This window comes from Centroberyx affinis, unplaced genomic scaffold (assembly GCF_046629955.1).
Source record: "Centroberyx affinis isolate AG114_WGS23_722 - 3 ecotype Tasmania unplaced genomic scaffold, CSIRO-AGI_Caff_v1 ptg003710l_1, whole genome shotgun sequence".
NCBI lineage: Eukaryota > Metazoa > Chordata > Actinopteri > Beryciformes > Berycidae > Centroberyx > Centroberyx affinis.
In genome coordinates, this window is record NW_027281600.1 from 1,286 (window position 1) to 10,661 (window position 9,376).

At 43.1% G+C, this 9,376-nt stretch overlaps 1 protein-coding gene across 1 annotated transcript; it reads right to left on the reverse strand.

Moving 5' to 3' along the window:
* Positions 1 to 351: 351 nt before the first annotated feature.
* mrpl39 (mitochondrial ribosomal protein L39) lies at positions 352 to 8,218 on the reverse strand. The gene is made up of 10 exons (XM_071540719.1): positions 8,058 to 8,218; positions 6,497 to 6,703; positions 5,611 to 5,750; positions 5,122 to 5,221; positions 4,927 to 4,994; positions 4,076 to 4,188; positions 3,618 to 3,683; positions 3,217 to 3,370; positions 2,411 to 2,458; positions 352 to 509 (listed from the first exon to the last, which is right to left on the reverse strand). Exons 1-10 carry the CDS (start codon positions 8,092 to 8,094, stop codon positions 435 to 437), a joined length of 1,008 nt encoding a protein of 335 aa, XP_071396820.1. The 5' UTR covers positions 8,095 to 8,218; the 3' UTR covers positions 352 to 434.
* Between the last annotated feature and the right edge of the window lie 1,158 nt (positions 8,219 to 9,376).

Genomic DNA, 9,376 nt, shown 5'->3' on the forward strand with positions numbered 1-9,376 from the left:
CCTGTCTGAGAGTGATAGACGCAACAGCTGCACTGCTGCCTGACCGTCAGCCAGCACACACACACACACTCCGCTTTTGTCTTTAAGCAAACTGCTGACTGCACTCTATACACACACACATGCATGCATTTCCATTTTCGCTCTCTCTCACTCCTATGTACACACACACACACACTCAGTCAGCTGAACAGTTACAAACCAAAGCAATCGCCCCCTTGGGAGTGTTAACATCTTTCTACACACACAACGCGAGAGATACGATCACACCTTGACAGAGGAAAAGAAAACATTTCCCTTCAATTGACAACAATTTACATAAGAAAGAGATGAGGGGAAATGATTTGTCACATATTTTTACACATTTATTGAACAAATATTACAAGCGGATACATGATAAAGTGTGTATGGGTGTGTGTGAGGTGAAGCAGGGGTCATTACTGGGCGGCTGGGGGAGGAGCTGAGTCAGCGGGAGAGGGTGGAGTCGCTTCCTCGGCTCTCTGCACCTCAACCTGTGGAAAAAAAAGAAACAGTCAGACTGATTGTAGACAGAAGGAAAATAAATCCACACTCAGATATTCTTACACTGTTCTGTTTCATCAGTCTGTGATGTTCACTGCATTCCAGGAGTTATTTTGAGATGAAATGTAATTTACTTTTCTGTTGTATCCACTTTCCCTCAACCTGCCTCACCCACTTCTACTTCAGTTAGTGATTTCCTACATTTCCCAGAATGCCTTTTGACAACCCTCAGAGAACATGCCTGAACTTGCATCCAGCTGTTGGTTTAACATGTAGGTGGATGAGCAGCAGCATCAGCATATTATAAGCAAGAGAGTGAGAGAGCAAGGTTTTCCAGTCGAGAAACATTGAGTGTTGTGCCCTTTACTCAAAGCACAACATCTCTTGTGGCTTCAGTGAATTGTGGTCTATTGAGGCTGCTGTCAGTGGAGAAATTGGTCTCTCTGCCTCTTCTATGATGGATTTCTCCGTGTGTGATTGTTGAACATCTCTTGGTGCAAAATGGCGGCTCTAGACAGAAGCACTCGCTCTTTGATCGTGAGGGACTGACACCAAAACCTGACGTTTACTGTTGATGTTTTAGAACTTTGAAAAATGTTCCCCTATCAAACTCCATTGCTGGAAATATCAACCACTTGTCCACTTATCCATGGGAATCACAAAAATACACCACCAAATAACAAAATGGGCCCAGAAGTGCAAGGTACATTGGCAAAAGCAGTTTTTTATTAACAGAGTTAAGTGTTTTAGGGTGTTTTCTTAGCAATTCAAAGTCAAATATTAATTCAGAAAGTGTTTATTTATCTATTTAACACGGGCAGTAAGCAATTATGTTCCCTGAGGTTTGCAAACTACAATTCAAACTGATACTTTTCATCTTCAGTCCCAAGAAAAGGGCAGAGCACACAAGTTCGAATTCAAAGGAGCAGTATTGACATTAATGTAAATGTAGAATGAATGTTGGGTAATAATATGGTACCATGTCCTTTAAAACCATAAAACTGGTGTCAACCCACTCCTGCAGCAGTCCTGCCATGTCTATGCTAACCCTATGCTTGTAAAAAAAAAGTGTGTGAGTGCTGGAAGGGGGCGATCCAACTATCCTCCACGTTTAATCTACCTCTCTTTTCCCCTGCTTACTTTTGTGCCGTTTCAATTCCTTCAATAACTGCATTTGAATATGAAAACGAAATGTAGGCCACACAGCACACTATGACATCAGTTGCCAAATCAAGTGTGTCTATTAATGAGTACTTTTTTTTTTTTTTTTTCATTACGCAGTCAGTGATGCACAGAGAATGCCAGAAAAGGCTGCAGCAAAATATATTTCGCCTAGATGGCTCCATCCAAAATTAACTCGCAGCCTAGTTTAAATTTGAAGAATTTATGCTTCTCCTCTAGTGCCGAAGTCAAGCCCGGTTATGCTCAGACAGAGCGGAATCAGTTTTGCATCAATCTAAGTGTGGTGACGTACAAAGTAAAAATATAAGAGCCTTGGACCTGAAGAGGTTTAAAAATACTCTCTTCCTTGGATCTTGAGTTAATGTCTGCTGCTTTGATGCGGAGTTCAGAAACAGCGGTTCGTCCTTCGAGGAGGATGAGACCTGCTTTTCCTGGAGACTGCATCACCGTCTCCTCTCTTTGTGTTCGCCAAAATATACATAAGAAGAATTTAAAAATAGCCTAAATGTTCAATTACAACCTCTGACTGTCTTGTGAGATTTCAAGTGCAGACTGCAGCCTGGGACCGGGCAAGGCCGAATGTGGAGCAGACAGCATTTGGACTAGGATCCGGTGTCCGGACCGATGCCCCCGAACGCACCACTTCAGCTTTGATGCTCGCGATCTTGGACGAGAGTCTGAAGTAGAAAACTGAGATGTAGGTTCTTACCAGTTTCTCTGCCCTCTGCCTCAGTTTCCTCCACACTGTGTGATGAGCCTGCGGAGAGAGAGAGAGAGAGAGAGAGAGAGAGAACGTGACTAGGAGGCACATGCAGCCTCCAACGAATTACAGATACTGTGCAAATACACACAACAGGCTTTGATAGCGGGAGGAGAACATAATGTCATTCAATTTTTTGCTCCGTGACAATACTTCTAGCATCAGAAAGAGAATCGCTTTATTCGGCAAGTAAAATAAGCCACAAGGACATTTTGACGGCTAACACACTGGCACCCACAGCGCAGCACCCGCAGGACCCCACATTCAGCACAAGGGAAAAGTGCAACACACACAAATGCATCAGGAGGATCCGATGGAAATTGTGTAACAAAACTGTAATTGTATACACAGCAGGGACCCGACTGACAAGGGTTTTGCAGGCTGATATCGATGTCAATATTTTTACACTGAAGTCGCCGATATCTGATATTCTGTGCTGATATTCAATATCTTTGTATTTGACACTTTTCATGCCAAAAAATTACAAGCGGTCAGCATTTCTTCCGCAATTGTATTCTTGGCAGAGGGGAAAACCTCTGAAGCAGCATTTAGATCAAGTGACATTAAAACTGCACTGAAACCCAGACTAATGACTTTTTTGGGGTTAGCGCTCTAAAATATGAGCCTTTTCCTAATGAAGTCATACAAACAGTCCTTGCAAGTGACCGCTTTTTCAGTTGTTCTATTCTTGTGGGGACATTCGGACCCTGAAATATACTAAAACACACACATACAATCCACACGCATGTCCCTACCTGTAGCTGCAGAGGCAGGGAGAGGCCCTGAGCGCGGCGGTGCAGGCCCCAGGGCCCCTGTCCCAGGCTGTGGAGGGCCGTCACCTCATACTGGGAGCACAGGCCCGTCCTGGCCACCAGGGGGCCCCCGCTCAACAACACATGGTCACCGCATCTAGGGAAGCAATGACAGTGTTAGAGCAAGAAGAAGAGGAAGGTGGAGAGGAATTTCAATGTTGGTTTGCTTAATTCTGGAGTGTTTAGATGAGGTACCAATGTAGCTTTCTGCAGTGAATTGTGGGTGTTTGTGATAAACCGTAGTTATGTAAACAAAGGGTACGTGTAGATGCATTTGTGAATGAGAGTACATTGGAAATTGGTAATAGGAAATGTGAGGATTTTTTTTTTAAAGTGTGTGTCACCTGTGGAGCATCACTGTGCCTTTGGGGTTCTGCGCTGCCTTCTGCTCCACCTCTTCCTGTTTACACCTGGGGCGAGGGACAGAGAGAAAGAAAGAAAGAAAGAAAGAAAGAAAGAGAGAGAGAGAGAGAGAGAGAGAGAGAGAGAGAGAGAGAGAGAGAGAGAGGACATCATTAGTTGTTGTATTTGAAAACGTAAGTCAGATGCTGCAGACAAACAATTAGAGATATCTCGTATTTCTGAGCATGGCCATGCTAAGTAGGGAAGATACAGAGAGAAAACCAAAGATAGAGATGCACAGAAAGACAGAGACAGAGGAAGAAAGACAAAGGAATAAAGACAGAAAAAGAAAGATACAAACAGAGAAAGACAAAGCAATGGAAAAAGAGCTATGAAGGAAACCCAGCAGTAGACAGAGCTGCAGGTGTTTATTAACCTGCCAGACAGCCAGACAGCCTACCTGCTGTGTGAGAAGACCTCCAGGGCCACAGGGGGCGCCACCTCCAGAGGCTCCCAGGCCAGGTCCTGGTGGATCAGCTGCTGGGCACGTCGGGTCAGAGAGCGCAACGACTCCTGGGGAGAGAAACGGAAACACCGCTTTACACTCCCAAACACATCAGTCCTGCATCCTCAGGCTTCTTCGAACCAAGGAACTATTAAACCAATAATTATCAACAACACATTCACAGATTTAACTACTGTGACTGATTTATTCCTCCCTAGAAACCTCTAAGGACAAACAGTTCTCCATTTCATAGGTGATAATGAAAATTCACACTGTAATACACATGCACTATTTTATGGATGTACCTGCTGCCTCTCCTCCTCACACTCCCACACACAGACACACATTAAAATGCTTTATTTGAATTTCCTAAACTAAACTAGAATTTACATAAGAGATATTATAGAGGTTCGCTATGACTTAAGGACATTTCAAGATACAAAAATCATTGTCTCTGCCAAACAGCCTGGCTATCTATAGCTGGCTTTTTATGTATTAGTATTTTTAAGTGAATTATGTTGTATTGAATTAAAAAGGCTGAATGGAAACGACGACAAATTGTGTTATATTATTTTTTTTGCAACATCTCAGGAGTTTGCTTAGGAATGGAAACAAACTAATGGGTGCAGAGGCTGAATAGAGTTTTGCGTGCACACACACACACACACACACACACACACACACACACACACACACACACACACACACACACACACACACACACACACACACACACACACACACACACACACACACACACACACACACACACACACACACACACACACACACACACACACACTCACTTCAGAGGGAGTCCATGAGTCTAGCTGAGCGTCGAGCGCCACATCACAGCAGAAGGCTCCTGAAGTGACTGCAGGGAGAGACAGAGAAGGTTTCACCGGAAATAAAAGTGGAATCAAATGAGCAGCGCACAGCTAAGGCAGTGGTTGGTGATCATGTTGATCATGTGACCCGATCATGAAGAGAAACTCCTGTACCTGGCACCTCCGGCGTGGAGAGCAGCTCCACAACAAAGTCGTCCTTGAAGGCGGTCTCTAGCGCCTGGCCTAGCAGGGCGGCACAGGAGCGCCAGTAGGCCTGAGGGAAAGACAAGAGTGTATAAACTTGTTGGAATAAAGTTAACAGTTGAGACTGATGGAGGAAAACACAATGCAAAGACAGGCAGCAGATGCCTGACTTGACCCAGTTTCTGCTGTATGTAAATTCGGTGTATGCAAATGTGATTTATGGTGCAGATGGTGGCTTTAACACCTTAACGTCCATCTGGATATTTACCATTTAGCACTGACACCAGACTCCAGACTGACTCACAATGAAGTTAGCGGTTCAGTGTCTCGGTTAAAGTACACTTCCATAACTAAGTCAAAGCACTTCATGACCTAAAAGCTGTGCTCCTACTTGGTTTGTTGATGTATAAAAAAATGAATAAAATCAATCACACCCTGGGTCTGTGCGGTCATCAGTACCTGGTTGACAAGCGATGGGTCAGCTTCTTTGAAGGTGAGCAGGGAGAGCGAGCAGGAGTGGGTGAGGGGCTGATGGAGGGGCCACGGCTCCCCGTCCACCAGGGCCAGGGCCGAGGTGCTCACATGGTACTCTGTCAGGTCTGAGGGAAACACACAGGAATTTCTCTGAGTCCAAAACAACTCTTTATTTCAAAGTGCAACATGTAGCTTTTTAACATCAATATGCACAAACGGAGCTAAAGCTTTCAGAGTTTCTTCCAATGGCAGATGGTGGAAGGAGTGAAAGGCTGAAGGAATAATCACTTCCAACATGTTTGTCCTCTTCAGTAAATTGAAAGAATAAACAAATGCATGTGGAGTGACACCAGGGAGGGGGAAGTGGGACAAGTAGCAACATCCTCTTTGCAGCAGGGTTTATGGGAAATGTGGTCTTAATTTTGAGAAACACTGGCACTAAGAATACCACTGGTGTGAGACAGAGGCTACCAATCGTCTCCAGCATGGTTTCATTTCTTTGTTAATACCAAAGTATCACAATTAGTTTGGCATTGACATACTGATGTTTAAAAATAATATAGGTAGCATCTTTAAGAAAAATGAATGCTCTATAGTCTGTACATTTCAGAGAGGGAGAGGCTAGAGAACGGAGGAAGCTAAGCAATTTGTTAATTCAATGAGCAAAAACATAGATAAACACAATGAAGAGCAAAGGCAAAATTCATTGTAATAGTCCTTGTTTTCCTTATACAATGTGGGGTGAAACATGTTCCCTGCTCCCCCGCACAGATTCCCCTCCCGTGTGTGTGTGTGTTTCTATGCAGATTCAAGGCAGAAAAGCGTACAGGCTCAACCCCATTCTCATCACCTCCCTCCCTCCTTCACTCACGTCTGGCACAGCTGAGCGGGGTGGACATTCCTCTGTTCATGACCAGCAGCGTGCCGTCCAGCCCCGGGCCTTGCATGGTCACCTCGATCTTCTCCACGCGGGGGTACAGAGCCCGCTGCCTGGCCTGCTCTCTGGAGAAGACGGCGTTGCGCTGGCTGTGGACCTCGGCGGCTGGCAGACGCACAGCTGCTGCGGTAGATGCCAAGCCTGGAGAGGAGAGAGGACGGATGGATGGATCCACAGAGAGGCAAGATAGGTGGGAAAAAACAGGAACAAACACTATAGCAGATACACTGATGATTCCCACCAAAGCAACAAATGTTACATGTATACTTTTTTCCAGAAAAGAGCCTATCCTCATATAACTTATATCAGGTTATTATTTCTTATTACCATGTACTATGATTTAATGCCATTAAGATTTACATCAGTCTAAACATATATTGTTTGAACATGAGATATTTGGTTTAGCAGACTATTTGGAGAAATCTTGGGAAATGAGGAGTCCAGTATTGTATGAACAAAACAATAAATATTTGCTGTTCTCTTTCGTATTAAATATACTATATATAATTTTATGCATATGTGTATGCATGCATGACTACATGTAGATATGTGACCGTTTATGTATGCATACACTATGTAAGTGTGGGTATGAATGTAAAGGTCATGTTTGTACACACTCTGTCTGTCATTCCTTCTTTGTCTCTTATATGGATTGTATTTTGCGGACAAAGTATTTTTGTGCAATGTAACTGGGAGTTTTGCGCTAATCTATAAAGGTGCATGTCATGTCGGATGAGCCACCAGTGTGGCATGACACAAAAATAAAAAATGTATTCATATACAATATGTTATATAGTGTATATAAGAAATAACTAAATCCTTGCCAATAACAGATTTTAGGTAAAATGTTCTGGATTACAGCAATTTATCTGCACAACAGCCCTCTTCTTGGTCTAATATTGTAGATAAATGACAATGATCCATCTAGGGTTTCTCATTCATATCAGTGTATGTGTTTTGCACATTGGAAAAATACTGACAATAGTAACTGCAAAGGTTTGCTAGTCATGGAGTCCTTAGGTAAGAGCCTGGTTTAGCTGGGTCTAAGGACATGATATATGACAAAAATGATTTGGCGGCACCAGTGTGACGGTTATAACAACTTATTATCATATGATACATTCAGCTTTATCCTCCAAGGTCATGTTCATGTGTGTACAGGCTGTCTGCCAAGTGTCATCAGGTTACAGTTAAGGCTTTGTAAGGCCTTTTCATTGCCAGTTAGAATGGAACATAACACCAATTGGACTAAATGTGAAAATGAAACAACCGTGGACTATCAGAATATAAGTCTGGGTGACTGGGCTGCTTTCTCACAGGAGTACCGCAGTATTACCAACACCTCTACTTGTGAATTTGAACAACAATTCAAGACACAGCTGTGTCCACCTCATGGCAGGATAATTTCTCCAGACTAGTATTAAAGATACAACCTGTCATTATAACATAGCTAGCTCACATGCTAATGATAGCAGGTAAGGCTGACGTTACTTACGGCGCTGGATAACTTGACACACGGTCCTGCACGCCATTATGAAGAAATATTTACACAACTACATTCAAAAATAACAGAAACTTGACACAGAATAATACAGAGATAAACGTCTGTTACAGATTCCAGCTGAAGGACGCCATGCCTGTTTCGTGTACAACTCGGATTTTAGTCCGGGGAGGAACTGAAGTAGGAGGCTGAACAGTTCCGTGTGAGACAGAAGAGGCTGAACTGCTGTTCCGATACATGACAGCAGGTGTCGCTGTTGTAATTCATTCCGATGAGGCCTGTGGAAGAAAACCCTACAAGAAATATTGATTGATATAGAGCCAACAAAAAACATGACCTTCCCTGAATTAGTTCACCAGTGTTTCAGAATCATGTCAAGAAAGTGCAATCAGGCTATTCCCCTTTTAATCCCACACAAAAAAATCACTATAATATTCCTATAGGGACTTGAGGTGTGTCTGTGGTACTCCATCATGCGTTGATAGTGACCTTAGCATACTTGGTGCATCCTATGGTATCAATGTAATACTCCTTTAAAATTCGTACTGGGACTTGCAGTTATAGTGTGAGCTTGTATAGTATCCTTCTAAAATTTATTATACAATTAGTATAGTTCTTCTTCATGAGGGATGAAAGATGATTGTTCCTTACACTGATTGGATTGAATCCAAAGTTATGATCTTGGCTTGAAAGTCTTACATGTTCCCAATATCATCCCCTAATGGACTCTAATGGCAGTCCCAATGTGACAAATGCTCGTTTGATTTTCAGGACCAGAATCAGCAGTAAGTGTTGGCACTAATGGCGGCAGCAGACTGCCGGGCCAGGGAACACAGCAGCAGGACCAAAACATCATAAATCATCTAGACGTGGGCCACCATGGAGCCAGATTACTGCTAACTAACAGAGCTCACAAGCTATTTTCACAACGAGCGCAGATCTTATGAAGTCTGTCTGCAGGGCAAAATAAAATGTTATTGTCACGATGGTGTGATGTCGGCTCGCTTACTGTGCGTGTTTAACTGCAGTGATAAGGAAGGGGTGACATTTCTCTATGAAATACACTCATTTTCAATAGGGCTTTTCATTTTGACTGTGGTGGTTTTCAAGTAAAATCCAAAAGTCACCATTATTGATAATCAGTTGATTATTGGTATCAACTGATGTCCTGTCCTGCCTCCCACACTGTGCATCACACTCCAATTTACTCAGTAGCAAACCTGCCTTACACAATATATTCACATTATTCTTATAATATTTGTCTTAACCTGCTTGGAGTGCCAGATTTGCCTCATCAGGACAATTTAGAAAGT

Excerpts from the sequence above, each read along its gene's own strand:
- mrpl39 (XM_071540719.1), bottom strand. The coding sequence starts at position 8,094 with ATGGCGTGCAGGACCGTGTGTCAAGTTATCCAGCGCC. Across the intron at positions 5,222-5,610 it reads ACCCATCGCTTGTCAACCAG|GCCTACTGGCGCTCCTGTGC; the intron begins GTACTGATGACC and ends TCTTTCCCTCAG. Across the intron at positions 510-2,410 it reads GGCAGAGGGCAGAGAAACTG|GTTGAGGTGCAGAGAGCCGA; the intron begins GTAAGAACCTAC and ends TTTTTTCCACAG.